Source organism: Tamandua tetradactyla, chromosome 8, assembly GCF_023851605.1.
Source record: "Tamandua tetradactyla isolate mTamTet1 chromosome 8, mTamTet1.pri, whole genome shotgun sequence".
NCBI lineage: Eukaryota > Metazoa > Chordata > Mammalia > Pilosa > Myrmecophagidae > Tamandua > Tamandua tetradactyla.
The window spans coordinates 86,159,276-86,183,828 of NC_135334.1; the positions used below are offsets into that span (position 1 = coordinate 86,159,276).

At 42.7% G+C, this 24,553-nt stretch overlaps 1 protein-coding gene and 1 long non-coding RNA gene across 6 annotated transcripts in view; one reads left to right on the forward strand and one right to left on the reverse strand.

Moving 5' to 3' along the window:
- LOC143644692 (uncharacterized) overlaps positions 1–24,553 on the forward strand; it is a 56,655-nt gene that overhangs the window by 11,958 nt on the left and 20,144 nt on the right. The window contains exon 3 of one of the 2 annotated variants that reach the window (XR_013156822.1): positions 18,275–18,326. The exons of the other annotated variant lie outside the window; for it this stretch is intronic. This is a non-coding gene — a long non-coding RNA (uncharacterized LOC143644692). The remainder of the gene's footprint in view (positions 1–18,274; positions 18,327–24,553) is intronic. 2 annotated transcript variants of the gene reach the window in all.
- GALNT18 (polypeptide N-acetylgalactosaminyltransferase 18) overlaps positions 779–24,553 on the reverse strand; it is a 390,932-nt gene continuing 367,157 nt past the window's right edge. The window contains exon 11 of one of the 4 annotated variants that reach the window (XM_077113997.1): positions 779–1,079. In XM_077113997.1, coding sequence (XP_076970112.1) covers positions 1,023–1,079 — 57 coding nt within the window. In that variant the 3' untranslated portion in view covers positions 779–1,022. Of the gene's footprint in view, positions 1,080–19,904; positions 20,926–24,553 lie in introns of those variants that run through there. The other 3 variants (XM_077113999.1, XM_077113998.1, XM_077113996.1) reach the window with 3 other exon arrangements.

A 24,553-nucleotide genomic window follows, 5' to 3' on the forward strand; every position in this document is an offset into this window, starting at 1 on the left:
ATTACTCCTTCTCAAAGTGCATATCAGTTCATTGTCATTTCCTCAGAATCCATTTCCCTGGCTAGTTTGAATCTGCCTTTTCTACTCTGCCAAAATTCTCTGTTTCCTTTTTAGTACTTATTGTAGTTGCAATTTTATATTGCTTGCTTAAATATTTGACTAATTTATTTTTCTTCCACTGGACAGTAAAATCGATGAGGTTGTCTCTTTTACTTACAGCTGTATCTCCAGATATTGCCCAGAGTAGAAACTTGATGCATATAGTGCCTAGTAGCCACATGAATGAATAAATGAGTGAATGAATACATGCATCCATGCCAGGCACTGCTGGAAGCTAGAGATAAAAAGACAAATCAAGTATTTCCTATACAGGTTCTTGCAGCCTAGTAAGAAAGACAGTACAAATAAATAACAAGCAATCTGTGGAGACTCTCCAAATAACTGCTTGGGGATAAAATAAATAAAAAAAAGGAATACAAACAGGCTCAACATAAAAAAACAAGCTTGTATATGCACATGAGTAAAACGTGGCTATACGCACATGCACTACAACATATATTCAGACATAGAACCATTCTACAACATATACCCAAATACCATTTAGGGACACAAATAGCATGTTTGTGCTCATGTGCACATGCCCACCTCCAATGTACACAGGCAAGCATACCACCCACAATACACAAACATATTTCTTGCTTTCTTTCGTGATATGTGTGCATAAATAAATACACACACGTACTTGTGTGGTATAAAGCTGATATTGTTCTTTTATTACTGAGCTCTTTAAATGACTGCATTAAAGCCATCTCTTACAGCTAGAGTAACAAAGGCCAAATGAGAGAGCCCAGAAAGAAGTAGTCATTTGATGTGATCCTTTCAGCTTGGGTTGTAAGATAAGTGTCTGTCCCTGGTCCTGCTAGTTGGGCAGGACTTCCCAGCAAAGAGGAAGGCTGCTCATGCGAAGCCCAGGAGACCAAAAAGTCAAAGAAGCTCCATCTACCTGAAAGTTATCCATCTCCTCAGCCACTGTGCATGGTGGTTTTTGTTAAAACTTGGTCCTCTGCTGTTAGCTGGCACTAAAGGGAAGGACGCAGAATAGGAGGACTGATGGAGCTTGTCAAGCTGTAGGATTGCCCCACAAGAGTTCAGCCAACAATGCAAATTACTGTGTCAATGGTCACTGAGGATGGAGAAGTAGAACTTAGGTCAGGCTGGGGCTGACAGCCTGGGGTCCGATCTGGTGGGTGAGGTGTAGAGCAGGTGGTGATACACGAAATCAGAGGTAGAAATGCCAAGGATTTAAGGACAGGTCAGTGTGGGGGTAGAGCCTCAGAGAAAGATGGTGTGCCAAACCAAGTGTCCACTTCCAAAGGGGAAATAGCCTGGCAAGACCAACAGGGGATCCAGGCCCAAGCCTTGCGGGAATGCATTCTCCTGACATCTCCTCCCTATATCTCCTCAGTTCTATGCCTGGGAGTCAAGGCTATGGCTCAGGGTCACCCTCAAGTCTCACCAGCTACTAAGGCTATAACAGGCAGGATTAGTCAAAATCCTCATCTAGTCGGAAGGAGGCAGCTAAGCAAGACATTTATTTCCCCCTTCTCTCCTTTCTTCTCTTTCTCTCTCCTTCCCTCTTCTTCATTTCTTCCCTTCCTCCCTCCCTTCCTTCTACATGTTTACTCTCTTTTAGCACTGGACCAGATTCTGGGAACACTAATGAATGAAGTAAGTCGCTGTTCTCTCAGAGTTAACAGTCTGCTGGAGCCTACCGTCAAGTAGATGGCCATTACAGTGCAGGCTAGAAGAGGGCATAGGCGTGGTCCTGGAAGGTCAGGGAGGTCTTTTCAGAGGAGATTTTTTTTAAAAGAAAATGTTTAACAATCATGCGTAAGATACAAGATTGCCATAAACCAGCCCATGACCAACATCTTGCATTGGTGTGGGGCACTTGTTATAATTAGTAACAAATTTTTATGATTGTACTATTATAGCACATTTATATTATCGTACTATTAATCAAAGTCAATGGTTTGTGTAGAATAGTTCCATGGATTTTTTAAAAAAATTTTTGTCCAAATATACAAGCTAACATTTCCCCTTTTAATCATATTCAAATATATATTTGCTGTTAATTGCGTTCACAATATTGTGCTACCCACCACCATCCATTACCATTCCAAATAGGAACGCTTTATATTTTAAGCCTTAATTTCCCATTCCCTATCTCTACCCCAGTCCCTGACAATCTGCATTCTGGATTCTGACTCTGAGATTGCTTATTCTAATTGTTTCAAATCAGTGCCCTCATACAATGTTTGTCCTTTTGGGTCTGGCTTATCTCACTCAACATGGTGTCTTCAAGGTTCATCCGTGTTGTTGCATGTATCAGGACTTCATTCCTTTTGATAGTGGTATAATATTTCATTGTATGTTCTAGTTTGCTAGCTGCTGGAGTGTGATATACCAGAAATGGAATGGCTTTTAAAAAGGGGAATTTAATAAGTTGCAAGTTTACAGTTTTTAGGCCATGGAAATGTCCCAATTAAGGCAAGTCTATAGAAATGTCTGATCTAAGGCATCCATGGAAAGATACCTTGGTTGAAGAAGGCCGATGAGGTTCACAGTTTCTCTCTCAGCTGGAAGGACACGTGGCGAACATGGTGATATCTTCTAGTTTCCTCTCAAGGGCTCTTATTTCATGAAGCTCCTGGTTTTCCTTCTTCATCTCTAGGGGTCATTGGCTGCTGGACTCTGTTATTCTCTCATTCTTCTGTTGTGGTTCTGTGGCTCTCTCCTCTAAAGGAACTGTCTCCAAAGTGTCTTCTCTTTCATAGAATTCTAGTAAACTAATCAAGACCCACATCGAATGGGTGGAGTCATGTCTCTAGCTAATTAAGCTTAATACACACAATTGATTGTGCTACATCTCCATGGAGATAACCTAATCAAAATTTCAACCTATAGTGCTGAATAGGGATTAGAAGAAACCATTGTTCCCATAAGACTGATTAGGATTAAAACATGGTTATTCTAGGGTACATAAATCCTTTCAAATGAGCACATATGTATACAGTGTATTCTATTTATCCATTTGTCGGATAAAGGACACTTGGGTTCCTTCCATCTTGTGGCAACTTTGAATAATGCTGCAATGAATATCAGTGTGAAAATACCTTTTCAATTCCCTGCTTTCAGATCTTTTGGGTACGTGCCTAGTGGTAGGATTGTTGGGGCATATGTAGTTCTATACTTAGCTTTCTGAGGAATTCCTAACTGTCTTCCATTGTGGCTGTACCATTTTACATTGCCACCAGCAATGAATGAGTGTTCCTATTTCTCTGCATCCTCTCTAACACTTGTTATTTTTCATTCTTGTACTAGCAGCCATTCCTATGGGTGTGAAATGCATTTCATTGTGGCTTTGATTTGCATTTCCCTGAAGGCTGATGATGTTGACCATCTTTTCATGTGCTCTCTGGCCATTCATATGTCTTCTTGGAGAGTTGTCTCTTTTAATCTTTGGCCCATTTTTAATTGGTTGTTTGCCTTTTTGCCCGTAAGTTGAAGGATTTCTTTATATATTCTGGATGTGAAAGCCTTATTAGGTGGGTGGTTTCCAAATATTTTCTCCCATGATAAAGTCCTTTGAGGTGTAAAAGTTTCTTATTTTGAGGAGGGTCTCATTTGTCTACTTCTACTTTTGTTGCTTGTGTTTGGGTATAAAGTCTAAGAGCCCATTGCCTAACACAAAGTTCTGAACATGCTTTTCTATGTTTTCTTCTAGGGATTTGGTAGCTCTAGCTCATATATTTAGGCTTTGGACCCATTATCAGTTGATTTTTTTTATGTGGTGTGAGGTAGGAGTCATTTTTTTTTATCTTTGCAAATAGAGATCCAGTTTTCTCAGCATATCTTATTGAAGAGACTATTCTTTCCAACTGAGTGGGCTCTGTTGCTGTTTTAGCTTGTAAATACTGCCAGAAAGGCCACATAGCAGAAATGGGTTGGCTTTTATAAAGAAAATTTATTAAGTTACAAGTTTATAGTTTGAAGGACATCAAAATGTCCAAACTAAGGCATCCAGGGAAAAGTACCTTGACTTCAGAGAGGTTGATGGGTCCAGAACACCTTTGTCAGCTGGGAAGACACATGGCTGGTGTTTTGGCTTCTGGTTTCAAACGGTTTCCCTGGGGGCACTTTCTCACTGCATTTCCAAATGTCTTTGTGTCAGCTCTGAAGGTTTTACCAAAATTGCTCCCTATTAAAGGGTTCTAGTAAGTCACCCACCTTGAATGGGTAGGGGCACATTTCCATGGAAACCACCTAATCAAAAGGTCCCACCCACAACTGAGTGGGTTACATCTTCATGGAAACAACTTAATAAAAAAGATCCCACCCAACAATATTGAATAAGGATTAAAGAACCAATTTTTTCTGGGGTACACAACAGTTTCAAACTGGTACAGCCACCTTGTCAAAATTAGTTGGCCATAAATGTGAGGGTTGATTTCTGAACTCTCAATTCAATTACATTGGTCTAAATGTCTGTCTTATGTGCCAGTACCATGCTGTTCTGATTATTGTGGCTTTATAATAGGTTTTAAGATCAGGAAGTGTGAGTCCTCCAACTTAATTCTTCTTTTTCAAGATGGATTTTGTTATTCAGGCTCCCTTATCCTTCCATATAAATTTGATATTGGAGTTTTCATTTCTACAAAGAAAGTTGTTAGCATTTTAATCGGGATTACATTGAACCTATAAATTGCTTTGGGTAGGATTGACATCTTAATGGCATTTTGTTTTCCAACCCCTAAACACAGAATGCTCTTCCATTTATTTAGAGCATCTTTGATTTCTTTTAGCAATATTTCATAGTTTTCCATGTATAAGTCCTTTACATCCTTCGTAATATTTATTCCTAGATATTTGATTCTTTTAGTTGCTATTATGAATGGATTTTTTTCTTTATTTCTTTTGACTGTCCATTATTTGTGTGTAGAAACACTATTGAGTTTTGGGTGTTGATGATGTACCCTGCCACTTTGTTGAATTAATTTATTAGCTCCAGGAACTTTGTTGTGGATTTTTCAGGATTTTTTGAATATACAATCATATCATCTGCAAACAGGATGAGTTTAACGTCTTCGCTTCTAATTTGGGTGCCCCTTATTTCTTTTTCTTGCCTAATTGCTCTGGCAAGAACTTCCAGTACAATGTTGAGTAACAGTGGTGACATAGGCATCCTTATCTTGTTCCTGATCTTAGAGAAAAAGCTTTCAGTCTTTCACCATTAAGCAGGATGTTAGCTGGGTTTTCCTATTCATGTCCTTTATCATGTTGAGGAAGTTTCTTTATTCCTACTGTTCTAAGTGTTTTGATCAAAGAAGGGATGCTGGATTTTGTTAAATGCCTTTTCTGCATCAACTGAGATGATCATATATATTTTTTTCCTTCATTCAGTTAACATAGTGTATTATATTGATTTTCTTATGTTGAACCAACCTTGCATATCAGGCATAAATCCAACTTGATCATAGGGAATAATTCTTTTAATATGCTGGTGGATTCAATCTGCAAGTATTTTGTTGAGGAATTTGCATCTATATTCATAAGAGATATTGGTTTGTAGTTTTGTTTTCTTGTAGTGTTTTGATCTGGCTTTGGTATGAGGGAGATGTTGGTCTCATAGAATGAATTAGGCAGTATTCACACCTCTTTGATTTTTTGGAAAAGTTTGAGTAGAATTAAGATGTTTGGTAGAATTGCCTTGTGAAGCCGTATCTTCCTGGGCTTTTTTGTGTTGGCAGATTTTTGATTACTGATTTAATCTCTTTAGTAGTAATTTGTTTGTTGAAATCTTCTATTTTTTTCTTGAGTCAATGTAGATAGTTTGCATATTTCTAAGAATTTGTCCATTCCATCTAGGTTATTTAATTATTGGCATACAGTTTTTATAGTCTCTTACAGTCCTTTTTGTTTCAGTGGTGTTAGTAGTAATGTCCCCCTTTACATTTCTGATTTTTGTTGTTTGCATCCTCTTTTTCTTTGTCTGTCTAGTGAAGGTTTGTAAATTTTTTTGATTTTTTCAATGAAGAAACCTCTGGTTTTGTTGGTTCTCTTTATTGTCTTTTGTTTTCTATTTCATTTATCTCCACTCTAACCTTTATTTTCTTCCTTTTGCTCAACTTGAGTTTAATTTGCTCTTTTTTTACTAGTTTTTCCAGTTTTGATGTTATGTCTCTGATTTGAAGTCTTCCTTCTTTTTTAATGTAAGCATTTAGAGCTATAAATTTTCCTATCAGCACTGTCTTAGTTACATCTCAGAAGCTTTGGTATAGTATATTTTCATTTTCTTTTTCCTCAAGATACTTTCTAATTTTGCTTGTGATTTCCTCTTTAACCCATTGGTTGTTTAAGAGTATGTGGTTTAATTTCCACATATTTGTTGGTTTTCCTTTTCTCCCTGTGTTATTGATTTCTAGTTTCCTTCTGTTGTGGTAGGAGAATATACATCTCAATATTTTTGAAATTGAACAGACAGCATTCAGCTAGGTCATGCTTTTTTTTTATCCATTTTTCCAATCTCTGCCTTTTGACTAGAGAGTTTAATTCAATTACATTTAAGTCACCACTGATAATACATACCTCTCTTCTGCCATTTTGCAATTTAGCCTCTGTAAGTCATATCTTTTGTCTCTCGCTTCCATTAATGCCTAATTTTTTATTTATTTGATTTTTTAATGTACCATATTGAGTGCCTTCTTATTTCTATTTGAATATATTTTTCATCTCTTTTCCTTATGGTTATTAGGGGCTTAATATTTAACATCATGAATATATAACAATCATAACCAACTTAACTTTAATAGCATGCCTATTTATTTTTCCTAAACCCCTCAACCTCCTGTCTTTTTAAATATACTTGCTATTAGTTATATCTTTGTACACTGTATGTCAAAAAAACTAGCTTTATCATTATTTTATATGCACTTGCATTTTAGCACCTGTAGGAAGTAAAAAATGGAGTTACATACCAAACAATACACTATAATAATACTGGTATTTATAATTACCTGAATGCTAACCTTTACTGCAGTTCTTTATTTTTGCTTCTTTGAACCACTATTTACTGTCCTTTCCTTTCAGTCTGAAGAATTTCCGTTAGCATTGCTATAGGGTAGGTCTAGTGGTGATAAAGTCCTTTAGCTCTTATTTACTGAGAATTAATCTCTCCCTCACTTATTATTATTATTTTTTTTTGAAGGAGGGTACATGGTCTGGGAATCAAACCTGCATGGGAGGTGAGCATTCTACCACTGAACCACCTGTGCACCCTTTTCCTTCACTTTTGAATGAAGTCTTTCCTGGTAGAAAATTCTTGACTGGCAGTTGTTTTCCTTCAGCCCTTTAAGTATGTTCAACTAACTGCCTTCTTTCCTGCATGGTTTCTGCTGATAAATCGGAACTCAAACAAATTGGGACTACCTTGAATGTAATACATTGCTTTTCTCTTGCAGTTTCCAGAACTCTTTCCTTGTCCTGCACATTTGATAGTGTGATCAGTTTATGATGGAATGTACTTTTCTTCACATTTGTCCTCTTAAATGTTCTCTGAGCTTCTTGGTTGTGCATATTCATGTCTTTTGCTAAGTTTGGGAAATTCGCTTTCATTATTTCTTTGAATATTCTTTCTGCCCCTTTCTCTCTCTTTTCTTCTCTGGGACACCCATAATGTGTATATTGGTATGCTTGATGATGTCCCATAGCTGTCTTAGGCTATTTTCATTTTTAATAGGTTTTTATTTTTCATTCTGTTCCTTAGCCTGATTCATTTCAAAAGTCTTGTCTTTGAGTTCACCAATTTTTTTTTTTCTTTTCCAAGCTCCAGTCTTCTCTTGAAACCATCCTGGGTATTTTCCATTTCAGTTATGGTGATCTTCTGTTTAGTTCCTTTTTAATATGGCTGTAACATTGTCATGTTGCTCATTTATTGTTTGCCTGTTATCCTTTAGTTCTTTCCCTGCATTTTCCTTCATCTCCTTGAGCATATTTTTAAAAGGCTTTTCTTGATATGTCTACATTCTTGTCTTCTTCATTCATGTTTTCTGGGTTTTTATCCTCTCCCTCCAGCTGGGCCAACTTTTTCTGTTTCTTTGCTTGTCTTGTATTCTTTTGTTGTACACTTTACATTTAACATTTAAAATGTTAACTGTGGGATTTATTCCCTGAGATGTCTGTTCATTGATTTTGTAACCGTCTACTGGCAAGACAGTTTCTTGAGCTTCAGCCCTCCTATCAGATAGGTCTGTCCAAGCATGCAGGGTTTTCCCTTTCTTTCTGAGCCTCTGTCTTGTCCTGGGCATTTGCTTGTGGTTTTTTTTTTTTTCTTGGCGTTCCCTTCTATTTCCTTGGAGACAGAACTCCCTCTCCCTCTCCCCAGTGCTTGAACTGACTGGCTTTTGCCTCAGACCATCTGCCTCTATAGTTTCTTGCTCTCCTTTCATTGTCTGAAGCTACTTTTTCCTGGTGGCAAATTATGGGAGGAGGGGCCACCAGAGAGGAACTTCCCAAGTCTCAGCCTTTCCCAGACAAAACAGGGTTAGGGACCCACAAAAGGGGTGCAGACCCACTCCAAAATGTCCTGGGGAGGGAATCAGGAAGGGCACAAAGAGCTTCTCTGATGGCTACTCAGAGCTACCCTGGCTTGGCCTGCCCAGAAAATGTAGTCCTTTAACCAACTGTCCTCTGTACACTTTAGGAAGTGCAGTGTCTTTGTCTGGGAGGGTTGAAATTGGTTGCCACTGCCTTTATTCGGGGAGACTGAAACAGTAGTTGCCCTCAAAGCTGGGACCTAGTGATCTGAATTTACTAATCAAAAGCTGTGATCAGTGGTCAGCCCTGCTCACCCCTGTTCTTGGGGAAAAGAGGATTTTTGTGTCTCTTTCTGTCACCAGCAAGCTGGTTAGTGGCTGGCTGCCTTGACAGTCTGCCGTGAGAGTGGGGGATGGGCAACCATAGCTGCTCTGTGGCGAGAGCAATTTATATTGTCCTTTACTGTAATTTATCAGCCTCTTCCTTCCACTCTTTCCTGGATACAGTATTCTTCTGGCCTCCAGAGTTTCAAAATAGTTGTTCCAGATAATCCCTGCCTGCTTAGTGATTGTTTTGGTGGAAGGACTGAGTCCTGGGGCGCCCTATTCTGCCATTTCCCACAATCCTTCCCTGAGGAGGTGGCTTTTAGCTGACTCATCCTCATTGCGTGGGTCTGCAGTAGTGGCCCCAAATCTGCATTTTACAAACACCCCAGTGATTTGGATATGGGGTGGGGGTGGACCACGTGCTGGGAAACACTGGTAAGGTGGGGATTCGGGTCACTTGTGGGGAGACAGATGAGAGGCTGCAGTGACAATCAGGGTGTGCAGTGGGTGAACTTTTCTAAACTCTAGGTGTCTAGGATGGGTAGGAGATCCACAAATGTTTCTTCATACAAATTGAAAGAGACACAATTTGTCTTCCAGAGAGTAGACCAAGGCTCTGAGCTGAGCTGTGTGTACGTGTGTAATTTTTGTACTTACTTTGTACTTGTGTTTTCCCTTTGGACTCTGAGAAGTTTTATAAAGCATGCATAAATGGAAGATGTGGGCTGCTCCTACATTTGGAGTCCCCTTTGCTACCCGACACTTCAGTGAGGCCCAGTGCACTGCCAGCCTGGTACAGAGGGGATGGAGAAGAAAAGGGAAGGCAATCTGTCTTCCTCACCCCTTTCTGGAGGAGTGGGGCGGCATCCTAGAGATAGCGGAGGAAGACTTGGGCACAGACAGGAGGCAGGTCCCCTCGCTCCCAAGAGACACCAGCTGAGATGACTCTTAAAGGGCATTGATCAATGTTTTGTTATATTCTTTTCTCTCACTTTATCTCTCACATCCAGTCATTCCCCTTGTTAGATAATTTCTTTGCTCTAAATCTACCTCTCCTTTCCCAAACCACTACTCTAAGTCAGACCTAACTCTTCTTTGTAGTTGATATATCTTTTTTTCCTGCTTTTTCAATTCAGAAGACTCCTATTCACCTATTAAGGTCCAGGTTATAATTGTCACCTTGTCTGGGGCATTCTCTTGCTGTTCCATGTAGATTACACACACACACACACACACACACACACACACACACACACACACACACACACTTATATCCATATGTGTTATATTTATATGAAAAATAATAATATTGTTCTTAGAGTTTGAAGACCTGAATATGAATATAAATTATTTCACTTATATGAGACTTTGGGCAAATTTTTATCCCATCTGAACCTCTTTCTCACCTCATCTGTAAAATGAGTGCCCAATATTTACCCCATGGGTTATTGTTAGACTTAATAAGATGTACACATTACAGTGTTTAGCATATAATACACATCATAAACATTTGACAGTTATGTTTCTTATGTTTCTTATTACATTGTACGGGTGACTATCATCCCACTGAGACATCTTTCGGATGGTGAGTGTATCATGAGAGAGTTTGGCTTCTGCCCTTTTCCTTTTTCTCCTGCACTCAGTGATCCACAATAGGCAGCCAGGTGAATGAATGACTATAATTTCTTGTGACCCTTGGAGAGGAGCTGAAAAGCTTTTTGAGTTGAGCTCATTTGGTGGGGTTTGGATGGGCTCTTTTCGTTCAATGTCCCCAGTTTGGCCAATAAACCAAAGTTTGCTTTTTTTTTTCTTTGCATGGACAGGTACCAGGCAGTGAACTCGGGTCTCCAGCATGGCAGACGAGAACTCTGCCTGCTGAGCCACTGTGGCCTGCTCTAGCCAAAGGTTTAAGCAGAGGAAAGAGAAGGTTCTACCTCTTCTCATGCCTTTGTCACTCTGGTTGTTTCCTTTGAACCATAAACTATAGTGCTGTGTTCTGAGCCTCTCTGATGGCAGTTCTTTTTGTGGGTGGTTGGGCATTAGTGCTTCAATGGGTTTGGATCCAGAGCTCCAAGCATTCTACCCTCTGCACCCTTCCCCCAGGCCTGCTTTTCCCCGCGGCCCCATTTGCTGTCTGGCTGTCTTGCTGTTAACATTGAAGGACGAATGTGGTCCTGTATTTCAAAATCATCAGGCAGATCTGATTAATTTTGGAAATGAACTACATGGAGATTCATCACAAACTTTCAGGTACGAGCAGCAATAAACAAAACCAGAGCATGGAATGCTATTTATTTATTAAAACAGTAAATTGAAGGGAAATGGGCTATTTATTTTGCACGATGTCTTCCACAGAAATAATTGGCTCATTAATCACACTCTCACTGTGGTCACGTTTGGAAGGGTAGGCTCACCAGGGAATTGAAACAGTGGGTGGTGTTTACAGCCCTGGCAGCACGTGGACCACATAGAGGTTGGGTGCCAGGCTTGGCACACCGTGTAGTTTATGTAGCAAGTGCAAAGCCAGCGAGATGGCTGGGAGGTAGATAGCACAGTGGTTAAGATCACAGAATGGCAGCAGGGCCTGAGTTCAAATCCTGGCAACTATTGCTTACTTGCTGTATGACCTTGGGCAAGCTATTTAACTTCTATGCCTTCATTTCTTCATCTATAAAATGTAATAGATTTGTATATTTCATAGATTTTACTATTTAGTAATAGTACCTACCTTGCAGAGTACAATGGGTTTAAGTGAGTTGGTTGAAGCACCACCATAGTGCCAGGCCAGGTTTGGTGCTTCTACAGGTATTAGTTGTAATTTGTCCAGGTGGAGGTTTAGGGTCTGGCACTCTTGTCATGGGAACTTTTAGCACAGGTGTATTGTAGAGTTTTTAGTGTAGTCAGGATTAAGGGGCTAGGCCCTGGAGTCAGCCTCCCTGGGTTCAAAGCCAACCTCTACCTCTTACTTGTTATATATCCTTAAAGTGTGATTTGATTTTCTATGATTCAGTTTTCCCAACTATAAATGGAGGTGATGATAGTAATAGTGCTACTTTGTAAGGCTATAATGGATATTAAGTGAGAAAATAAGTGGAAAGTCCTTTCCTCAGTGCCTGACCAAAGAAGTAATCAATAGATATTCATTGTTTTATCATTTTTAGGACTTTTCTGGCCTATCATTTCCCTCAGGTGACCAGACGTGTGGGGACTCAGCTCCCTGGATGGGGAAGAGGCCAGAATCCAAAGGGGGAAGGGCTGAGGAACATGTACAGACAGCAAAGGCAGGTGTTCCAAGTGTAGCTGGAAGGCCTTTGTAGTTTGGGCAGGTGATGGCAACAACCAGGACTTTTGGTTCACAAGGCAGGGCATGGCATTGAAGAATAGGCGACTTCCTTGGCAGTAGCACCCACAGACAATGAGGGGCTCTGAGAACCAACCCACTTGGGGTTCCTGGGAGCACTCAGTCCCAGCTGAGAGTTCTGGAGCCAGCACGGTGGGTAAGGGTGGGAAGGCAGATGGAAAGGCCATATTGTTGTAGGTGTGCCTGCTTTGCCCCATTCCTGCTCATCCACTCTGGTACTTTTCCTATGGAAGCTGGAAGCATCAGCATCCTTTCCAACACCTCATTCCTGACAGCCACTACCAACTGAATGTTATCAAATGGATAGGATCTGTTGGCTATTGTAGGGCTTCAAGGTCACGGCTCCCTCCAGGCTTATCTAGGCCATTGAGACAACTCCAGGCCCCTGCATGCTAGGAGGGTTGAGGCTTTTCAAGACCACCCTCCTCAGAAATCAGAAGGGGTTGAGCCAGTAGATGAGGGCCTGGGTCTTAGTAGCTCCAGAGGAATCTGACAGGAGTAGGCAGGACTGACAACATCTTCAAGGGACTTGTGCTATAACAGGAGAGACCTCACCTCTCTCCTCAATCTTCCACCTCAGTGTAAGAAGTAGTCAGATGTATAACTAGGCAGGATAGTTAGTTTCAGTGCAAAAGGAATTTACAGCTGGGGAGAGATGCGAGATGCGAGTTGGGAGGATGAGAGAAGGCAGTAAGGTGACCTCAGATGTCTAGACTAGGGGAAGATTGAGGTGAGTGTGCTGGTTATTTTCCTATGCTGCTCTTCTATGCCCTGCTCCCTAGTAACCTCCATCATGGACCTCAATGGCTCCTTCACCCACCATCTCCAGGTGGGTTTGGCCAATTGGATGCCTTAGTAGAGTATCTGACAGCAAGAAAAAGAAGAGTAGAAGCATTTTTCCCTGAGGCTTTCCTCCATCCCTCAAGCCTCCCTCCCTGCCCTGTGTGTCCACAATGGGGGTTCCTTTCCATTTGGCCGGTGGATCCTGTTGAGCAGCCCACCTCCATACTTCCTGGAGAACCTGTCTACAGGGTTTGTCTCTCTGGCCATAGGAGCAGAAAAGAAGTCCCGCTCTTGCTGTCTTTATGTGTTTCACCTTACCTGGTCCACACTTCTGAAGAACTGCCTTCATTAAACTCTCTTCAATGGCCCCTGCTTTCTGCTGAGCCCTGACTCACTAAAGTATGAGGGTTTTTGTGCCCCAGGCAGGGAATGAATCAGGTTTGCCAAGGCCTTTCCATGGTCAGGATGTGAGAGAGTACTGCAGATGGACCAAGCATGTGAAAAGGGACCAGTAGGGCATCTTAACGGAGCAGAAAGTATTGGGGATAAATAGTTCTCATGTTGTCTCCCCGGATTGGGAATCTTTTATTGGAGTCTTTCTTTAGTATTTCAATTCCTTTGGGAATTCTGGTATGCCTCCTATGGACCATAAAGGAACCAGGGAATGGGGGTTAGGTCAGCATTTCAGCCCAGAGTACAAAAGGAGCACGGTGCCCTCAGCTTTGTGGGGATGGTGGCAGTAGTGGGAACTGGGGTGAAAATCTCTGTGGAAAAGGGGAGGGAAGGGCAGAGAAGTGGCAGGAGGGAGGGAAATGGGTAGGGAGAGAGGGTCAGGTCGGGGTTGGGAGGCAGAATTGCGATCACTGGAGAAGGGCATGTGCTGGACTCTGGGTTCTGTCTTCAAACTTACTGTCACAGACAGGATTGGCCACATAGTTTATGGAACCCAGTGCAAGATGAAAATATGTGGTTCCTTGTTTGGAAAGTATTGAGAATTTCAAGATGGTGACAGCAGAGCATTAAACCAAGCAGAGGTCCCCTCTGAGCACAGGGACCACTATATGCACATGAAGCCAGTTCTGGTCCCTGCCCTGGGCATAGCCACAGGGAGGTTGTACATAGATATGTGATGCAGTGACAATCTTTAAGATTTGGCTTCCGGGCCATGCTGGCTCAGCAGACAGAGTTCATGCCTGCCATGCTGGAGACCGGGTTTGATTCCCAGTGCCTGTCCATAGTAAAAAAAATCTGGCTTCCAGTGACGTAGCTGGGGCTACACTGTATAATTTGAAAACATGCTCACATTAGGGCCAAATGCCTCCCTTAGCACTTTCTACCCAATCTTGTCATTGAAACCCAGAGGAAGGATAAAATTACTATCTGTAAGTGGAAAGATTGGCTGGAACCAGGGGTCAGGGCAGCTGAATTTGAGGGACTTGTGGGTTCCAATGCTATTTCACTCCCCTTGCTCCTTTTTGGAATTGAAGGCAGGAGATGGCATTTAGTGGAGGGCTAATGCATTTTTGGGGTGGCTTCTGTCCTGTGTCTGTTTTCATGGACTTTGGACAATTGTAACTATGGAAACAAACAAACAAACATGGAATCATAAGGCCAGAAAGTCCCTGTGCCTTGCCTCAGAACTCTGTCATCTCTTGTATGTAATTAGAAAGAAATGGTAAGCTTAAAAAAGCTGAGGTTTCCAGTTAAAACCTCTGCTTTGTGAGGGTTGTGTTAAAACGATGGCAGCCTTATTTTCAGAAAAGCAGATTTTTGGGTGGGTGTATGGGGCAGAGATACTTTTTCTCATTAGTGTGTATGTGTTTGCCCATGTACATGTGTGTCTGTGTATGCTTGAGTGTATACTGTATATGATGCACAAGTGTGTATAGTAGTGTGAATATTAAGAATGTGCAAATGTTTGCATGTGTGATGCATGTGTGCACAGCAATCAGAGGGATTGTGTGTGCATTCGCACATGTGTGAGTCTGTGTATGAGTAGGTTCTGGTACCTAAAATCCTTATATCTGCTTCAGTCAGTCTCATTTGTTGTCAAGTACAGGGACCCACTCAACCAGCTCAGGGGAAAAAATCATCAGGATGTGTGTGAGTTGGGATTGGAATGAGGAGGAAACCCAGGCAGTTTCAGGACTTGTGTCTCTTCCTTTGGCCACGGGTTAAAGCTTCCCCATGATGGATCTGCTGCCTTCTGCTCATCAGCTCCTTTCTCTCTTCTGCTCAACTGTGGTTTCCCCTCATGGCTTTAGCACACACAGGCATGTGGCTCATTTGGCCCTTGAGGGCTAGGTCCACCCCAAGGCATGTCTTTCTGCATCTCCATGGCTTCTGACCTCCTTCACTAATGGGCTGATTCTTTACATGTGTCACTGTGCAAATTTCCAGACAGAATTTGATTGGCCCAGGCCCTCTTTTTGTACTGAGTCATCCACCACCACCCAGCCTAAGGATACCTGTCCTTGGTCAGGTGGAACGAGCTGTGTGGGGAAGAGGACAGCCATCACAGCTGGGGCTGTGGTTGGGATATGGATACAGAATGTTCTAGTTTGAAAGCTGCTGAAATGTGATATATCAGAAATGGAATGACTTTTAAAAAGGGGAATTTATTAAGTTGCAAGTTTACAGTTCTAAAGCTGTGAAATTGTCCAAATTAAGGTACCAACAAGAGGTTACCTTCACATAAGAAAGGCTAATGAAGTTTGGGTTTTTTCTCTCAGCTGGGAGGGCACATGGTGACATCTGCTAGCTTTCTTTCCTGGCTTCTTGTTTCGTGAAGCTCCCCTGGGGTGCTTCTTCATCTCCAAAGTCTCTGGCTGTGTGGACTCTATCAGTTCTGGTTGCTCTGAAGCTTTTTCCAAAATGGTTCCCTCTTAAAGGGCTCCAGTAAGCAACCCCACCTAGAATGGGTAGAGACACATCTCCATGGAAACCATCTAATCAAAAGTTACCACCCACAATTGGGTGGGTAACATCTCCATGGAAACAAGCAATTATACCCAGCAATATTGAATGAGGATTAAAGGACATTGCTTTTCTATGGTACATAACAGGTTCAAACTGGCATACAAAGGAATGATGAACATCTCAGGTACTTATGTAGAAATTTCCTGTTACCTGTGCAGTGCCCATCCTTTTCCCCATGGAGGGTAGGACAACTGGCAAAATGGCAGGACTTGCCTCTGCATGGTGGGGACGGATGTAAGTAGCCTCCTGGCGTCTGGAGCTGAGGTATACCGTTTGCCACCTTATTGTGACACCATGCCCTGCCCCCCCCCCCCAAAAAAAAAGCATAAAAAGGATCTGGGATATTAATACCCCTATGGGGGTGGGGTGGGCCTGGGCTCCCAACTTCCAGTGAGTGAGATGGTCAGGGATCCAGGCCTTCTCGTCCCTACAGCCCACCCCTGTGTGTAAGGTCCCTAACCTGCCACCTGTGGCACTCAGCCTGTGGGCTCACTGAAGGAGGAAGCTCAGAGCCCGACATCCAAGTGAGTCATTTAAAATCTTTTGATGAGACCCACTGAAGGTTTTAAGCAAGGAATGAATCTGATTGTATTTGCATTTCAAGAAAACTCCTCTGATGCTGCAGTGTGGAGAACAGATGAGATGGGAAGTGGGTGAGACGAGAGGTGGGGAATGATGAAGGGGCTTAAGGAATAGATTGCAGAGCTATTTAGGAGGCGTGCCTGCTAAGAGGAATGGGATACCAGGGCAGGGTGAGGAGCTTCCCAGCCTGAGCACCTGGTGGGGAGTGGGGTGGGTAGTGGTACAGGTCACTGTGATGGGCCAAGGAGGGAGGAGTCAGCATGGTCTGAGGAAGAGCCCTACAGCCACCTAGGGCCCATGGGCACTGGTGCCCAGCTGGCAGGTGAAGACATGAGTCTGGAGCTATCACGCCAGAGGAGTGGGTATGGGCCGCTTGTCCCAGAGACAAGCATTTGGGAGGTGATCCCAGTGAGCAGAGGGAGTTGGGGAAACGAGGCAGGGAAGGTCAATAAAGGGTGCAGTAAGGTGGGCAATTAGGGCCTGGCCCTACTGGGGAGCCTCTGAGGGCCTGAGGAATCATGCTCCACACTTGTTCCACCAAAGGGCTGGGGGTTGCTACTGTAGTGTAAACTCTCTGGTACTTCCAGGCAGCCTGTCCTCAGACCAAAGCATGTGCCTCTGGCCAGTGAAGGGCCTCAGATAAGTGGGAAGCTGTAGTAGTTGTATGAATGTACTGGAACTATTGGCAGGTGGCAGGCTGGCTGCCCAGGGCCTGTCAGCACAGGGTATCAGAGCCTTTTCTAACATCAGGGAAGGCAGTGCAAACAGGAAACAAAGTTTTTAATGTGCAAATCATTAAGAAAAATAATGATCTCACTCTATATTGAGAGAGCCCCTAACCACCTGCTCATTAGCTGGTAGCAGCAATGGGCAAAAGCAGCCAGATGAGGCTGGACTTGGCGATGAGGATGGGCATGGGTTTGGAGTTCCCTATCCACCTCCCTGTGTCATGCTCTGGACCTCCTGTCTCTGCCCCACGTCCATGCAGCACCTCTGAGTTGCAGATGTGTAGCCTCAGACTGCTAACTGTTTATATCTCTGAGCTGTGGAGGAGCCTTGAGTGGCCACATGCTTCCCACAACCAAGAAGTCAGAGCCCTCAAGGTCCATCTCTGAGCATCTTCTACCTCCAGGGCCTGGGAATCTGAACTCAAGGGGCTGGAAATTTTGTGTCCCAAGAGGGAGCTTCTGTCTTATCCTGTTTTAATAGCCTCCAGGTTAGCTTGTGGAGAAAGGGGCTGTTCTCGGGTTTGGTCCATAGGGCGTGGATGTTACTGTGAGTGGGTTGATGTTGGGGTGCTATTTGACAGGAGGACAAGGATGTGTGGAGTTTGTAGAAGCATGGGTATGGTTATGACATGAGAACAAGTGCTTTTGGGCAGGCGGGTACAGATTCAAGAGGGTGTTAGTACAGGCGGGCTGGGATGTGGACGTTGACAGGCATGGCGAACGAGGGTGTGGCTCTGTGAAAAGGTGTGGGTATCAATGGGAGCAACCAGGATCAGGTATCAATGGATGAAATAATAGCTAAGACTTCACAGTACTTTCTCTGGACTTGTCACTGTGCTATGTTTTATATCAAGTTACTCATTTAATTTTCAAAACCCCATGAAACATATACTATTATTATTATCTCCATTATTTTACAGGAGGAAACTGGGGCACAAAGAGATCAAGAAACTGCTCAAGAACATCCAGTTAGTAAGTGGCAGGGCTGGGATTAGAACGCAGGTGTCTGGCTTGGGTCCACTCTTAGTTCTGCATTGAGGGACCATGTATAGGTAGTAAAGGTAAAAGTGTGGGTGGATGCAGGGGCCATTCTAGCTTGCAGGCATGAATGGTCTGAACAGGTAGAGGAGTATGAATGGACTTTGTTCAAGATGAGGGTCCATGCAATGCAGTGGGGAGGACAGGTGTGAATGGATTGAAGTAGGTGCTGGGCAATTCTCAAACCTGAGCTGATATCAGAATCACCTGGATGGCTGTTAAACCAACCCCAGAGATTCTGATTTAAGAGGTCTGGGGTGGGGCTCAACAATGTATATTTCTAATAAGTTCCCAGGTGATGGTACTATACTGCTCTGAAGACCCTCAGTGTGGCTAGACAATAGGCCCAGTTATTCAATCAAATACTAATCTAGATGTAGCAGTGAAGGTATTTTGTAGATGTGATTAAAGTCCCAAATCAGTTGACTTTAAGGGAGACTCTCCTAGATAACCTGTGTGGGTCTGTTTCAGTTGAAAGGCCTTAAGAATAGAGTGAGGCTTCCCCCAAAAAAGACAAAATTCCACCTGAGGACAATAGCTTCAGCCTGTGCCCGAGAGTTTCTGACCTCATGCTCCATGGATTTTGGATTTTCCTTGCCAGCCCCCACAATTGCACAAGCTAATTCCTTATAATAAATTTCTTAATATATATTTCCTACTGGTTCTGTTTCTGGTTGAATCCTAACTGATGGATGACCACACTTTTGGAACCTCAGGTGTGAGGCATCACTTATGGTTGTTTATAAAATACAGTGGGTCAGATATGAAGAAACAGGTAGATGGAGTGTAAATAGAACAGAGAATGAATTTAGAAGTATGGGTTGGAGTTACAGCTATAAGAAGATGTTGATTTGAGTGAACATAGGAATGAGTATAGTGGAGGTAGGGGAGGTATAGGGAGAGAGAACATAGGGGTCCTGGCTTCCAGAACTTGGAAAGGCAATGCTGGCAACTCTGTAGGAGCCTCTTCGCTCTTGAGGGTTCTTGTACCTTGCCTTGACCTCTCAGGTGGTGGCCATCAGATGTGACCAGCCTGGCTTTTTTCTGGACACCCTCTACATACAGTGAAACCCAACCGGCATTTTGAGCGGTCAGAGAAACCTAAAGGGGAATCTATGATGGTTTCTTGGCCCTATCAGGAGAATCCTGTGCTGAAAGGGGTGCTCAGTGTGCAAAGGTGGCTGAGACTGCAGGACCTTCCTCCTGTAAGACCCCATAGGTACAGAGGAGTGTTTCTATGTTCATCGATTTTCAACTCAATAACTGATCCAAAATAAGCAACTGCTTGGGTTGATGTCCCCTAGGAAATAAGTCCCAGAGAATGTGAGAAAATAGATCAGGTTGAAACCTGTCCAAAAAGGGCTACTTCCCTTTCTTGGAATCTGTCAGATTACTGTTCTGTTGTGAGTATAGTCTGGAGTGTTGGGGTGAGGGGTTCCTCAAACTAGAAACAGGAGCTCCCAACCAGAAGAAGGATTCTTTAGACCAGGAAAAGAGAAATTCAGCCAGAAGCTATTAGAGAGACAGAGGGATGGGAAATAGGCTCTAAGAAAGATGGCTCTTCTCTGAAGGTCCCCAGTGTCATGAGCTGGGCCCAGAGGAGTGACAGGGAGCCATAAGCAGGTGAGCTGTGATTCATGGAAGGAACCAAACCAGTCTTAGCAACTAGATGGGGTATTTGCTGCAGGCAAGTGTGCCTGCTGAAGGCCGAGCAGCTGATGCCTTTGAGAGATGGACAGTGACTTTAAGACTTCAGGAGAGGGCTCAGCAGATTGGGCTCCAGTGGCCTATGAGCAGTTCTTATTTCTCCTTGAATGAAGAGCTGAGGCTGCCTTCTGGAATAGTAACCTGCCATGGGAGAGGCAGAGGGCAGCCTCCCTCTGGAGTTGGGGCCTAAGCTCCTATAGCTCCTTTCCCAGTCCTGGCCTAGCAAAAAGCTGGTGGCTTGTACATTAAGCCCCTACTGCTCACAGGGATTTAACAGCAGCTTCCTCAGGGATGTGGAATGAGAAGTGCAAATGGGGACACATCTTTGGCTTCAAGAACTTCCAAGTATAGAGGAGCTGGGCATAAATCTCCATAAAGCATCAAATGAACCCCAAAAAACCTTTTCTTAATCAATAGTCTTTTATTGTCCGTTATAAATATTTTCCATGTGTCCCCTATTTACAGTTGCAAAATAGTTTATATTATACCCATACCCACCATTCAGCATCTTTCTATAAACTCCATGAAAATTTAATAGGAAATAAAAAGCTCTTTTGGGAGCCCACTAACCTGGTTCCCCCAGACTCCAAATAACCCCATATGGACAGCAGGCAACATTGCAGCGGGTGCTACACAGTAGCAAAGGGGTCGGGGGCTGGAGGCAGCACTCAGGTGGGGGTCAGGATGCCAGGCTCCTCAGGATGTTAGTGATGCTCCAGTGCTGGCCGGAACACTTCTGCAGCACCAGCTGGAAGCCAAATTCCATGTCGCTGTTCTCCTGCAGCTCCAGGCAACGCTTGGACTTGCGGTTCTGGATGGGCCCTCCCTAGGATCCAGGGCAGAGACTGGGGTCAGAGGACAGAAAGGCAATACAAGGAGATCTGGGGAGTCTCAAGCCCAGTGCTGGTGGGGGCTGGAATCATTTATGTGGCCAGATGCCAGGGATTCACCCAGGGAAATCTGGGATGACATTCTCAAGAATTCTCAGAACCCCCACCCCCGCCCCGTCTCTTGGCCTGAACATCTGCCTTGTTTTCTTCATAGTGTGTATGCTCTTTACTAGAAAAGAGACCTCCCCAAACTTTTGTCTCCCTGGCCATTTGTGTAATGCTAGTTTGATTTTACAGTCCCTACTCTGGAGCTGGGCCAGGGAACTCTGAAGTCTAGTTCCTTGGGAATATCTCACAATCAGGCAAGGCCTAGGATCTCCCTCTTGTAGGGTCCCTGTCGCCAGCTGGACCGCTGGAGTCATCAGTGCATCAGTTCTGGCCTGAACCAAATCCAGACTCCTCTCTATTGAGCTATCGGGTTCTCCTAGCCCTGGATCTGCATGGTTTCCCCTCCATGCTGCTGATATCCCAGTTTGCTCTGTAGTCATGCATACTCAGTTTATGGCCCAAGGCCCCCTTTGAAGGAAGGGATGTTCTGTTCCCCAAAACAGCCCTAAAACAACAAAAATAAATACTACATTTCTTTGTTTATTGAGACCTTTGTAGAACCTGGCCTCTCTGGGGCTGTGCGCTGTGAGCAGACCAGGGGACCCTAGATATCAGCTTAGACTCCTTGAGCATGTCTGAGTTCCTATCAAAGACATGCTCAACCTGGCTTTGGCCTCCCAAGCAAGCAGAACTTCCAGGGTGTAGGTGGTAACCTTTCAAGTGGGCCCCTTACAGCTTAATAGCCCTTGAGTATATGGTCAAACTCACCTATCTCCCAGATCTACTCCCCCTATGTTTCCGCAGTAACTAGTCACTGATGTGGGGAACCTAGGCATTTTCATTGATTCCCATCCCTCTTCCGCAATATCCAGTTAGTCACTGAATTCTTTCAAGTCTACCTCCCTCATGTCTTGCAACTGTCCCCTTATCCCAATTTCCATCACTCTTATCCTGTTTCAGGTCACCATCTTCTCTCACCTGGACTATGGCAATGACCTCCTAACTGATCTCCCTTCCAAGATTCCATAGGCATGGGATACAGTGGTATTTCTAAAATGTATATTTGGCCTGGAGGATAAAGTCTAAGCTCTTTTAGCATAGTACCAAAGGTCTTTATGGTTGATCATGTTCTCTCTCTGGTCTCATCTCTAACCCCTCCCTCAGCTCCCCACATCTTTCTCAATTTTCTGGACAAATTTGCATTTTCTCCAGGTCCCAAGACTTGATCAAGCTATTTCCTTAGCCTGAGGAGCCTTCTCCATGCTTCTAAGCCAAAGCCATGTTTCAAGACTCAGTCTGCATCATTTCCCCAAGGAAGCCTTCCCCACCTTCCTCTCCTCCAGTCTGCACAGATGGCTTGGTGCTCCTCATCTTGTGCTTTCCCCAACTTAGTTTTTGAATGGTAATAGTAATCTTTGTCTACTTGCCTTTCTTGCCATCAGAATGAACGTTTTATGTCTTACCAGTTTCTGTGCCCTCAGCACCCAGCAAAAAGCTAGACACACTATGGTGATTAATAAATGTTAACTGTCATGACCTATACAAGTGAGAGGGGAATGGGATAAAGGCAGGGTCACAGAGCTCTGATGTTCCACTATGGAGTGCCTTGAGTGGGTCTGGCAGTAGGGAGAGGGAGGTCCCTGCCTCTTCAGACTGTGCAGCCTACCCTCCATGCCCATCACAGTGTGAAAGAGGGAGACAGTAAAATTCTATAAGGAAGTCATTTTGTGTTCATCACAAACACCATCAAGACTCAGTTCTCCTAAATATTTAGAAAACTCGCAGTATCTACTGTAGTTGGGCAAACACATTCCTATGACCCAACAGTTCCAATCCTAAGCATACTCCTAACAGAAATCTGTGCAAAGACATGTAATTGAAAGCCTTTTGAAATACAATTTGTAAAAGCTCTAACCTGGAAACAACCTAAACATTCATCAATAGAAATAATTTGTGGTATATTCATTAAACCAAATATTATACAGAAATGAAAAAAACAAAAACCAGAGCAACATTCAATAAGGACAAATCTTTTATACATATTATGAGTGAAAGAATCCAGACCAAAAAATATACACATAATTCTATTTATATAAATTTCCAAAACAGACAAAATAAAACCATTTAAAAATTTTAAAACCATTTAAAAATTTTAAAAAGCTATAGTTGAATAGTGACAGTGGTTTATTCTTGTCTTGTTCTTGAACTCATCGTATATGGGTATATGGGTTCTTCATCTATGCCTTTTATCATATTGAAGATGTCTCCTTCTATTCCTATCTTTTGAAATGTTTTTTATCAATAAGGGATGCTGAATTTTGCCAAATGTCTTTTCTGTGCCAACCAGAATGATCATGTAGTTCTTGTTCTTCTATTTGTTAATATGCTGTATTATATTAATTTGATTTTTTTGCACTGAATTACCCTTACATACCTGGGATAAAACCCATTTGATCATGGTGTAAGATTCTTTTAATGCACAGTTATATTCGATTTTTGCGTGTATTTTCATTAGAGAGATTTGTCTGTAATTTTCCTTTCTGTACTATCTCTATCTGGTTTTGGTATTAGGGTGATATTGGCCTCAGAGAATGAATGAGTTAAGTAGTATTCCTGCCTCTTCAAGTTTTTGAAAGAATATGAGTAGGATTGGTACTAACTTTTCTTGGAATAACTGGCAGAATTAATCTGTGAAGCTATCTGGTCCTGGGATTTCATTATTGGGAGGTTTTTGATGACTGTATCAGTCACTTTACTTGTAAGTGGTTTGTTGCAGTCTTCTATTTCTTCTGGAGTCACTGTAGGTTGTTTGTGTATTTCTAAGATTTTGTCCATTTCATCAAGATTGTTCAATTTGTTGGTGTATAGTTATTCATAGTATCTTCTTGTGAACTTTTTATTTCTCTGGGGTCAGCAGTAATATCTCCCCTCTCATTTTTTTCTTTGCATCTTCTCTCTTTTTTGTCAGCCCAGCTAAGGGTGTGTCAATTTTGTTGAGCATTTCAAAGAACCAACTTTTGGTTTTGTTGATCCTTTTGTTTTATTTTATTTTTTTCATTTATTTCTGCTTTGATTTTTCTTTCTATTTGATTTGGGATTAGTTTGTTCTTTGTCTAGTTCCTTCAGGTGTAAAGTCAAGGTTATTTTTATTTTATTTTATTTTTTTGCATGGGCAGGCTCTGGAAACCAAACCTGGGTCTTTGGCATGGTGAGCTAGGATTCTGCCACTGTGCCACCATTGTACCGCCCTAGTTAAGTCTTTGATTTTATATTTTACTTCCTTGTTAATAGAGGTGTGTAGTGCTCTCAGCACTGCCTTTGCTGAATCCTAAAAGTTTTGATATGTTGTGTTCTCATTTTCATTTGTCTTAAAGTATTTACTGTTTTCCCTTGTAATGTCTTCTTTGACCTACTGATTGTTTAAGAGTGTATTATTTAACCTCCATAAATTTGTGCATTTCCAGTTCTCTGCCTGTTGTTGAGTTCTAGCTTTATTCCATTATGATCAGAGAAGGT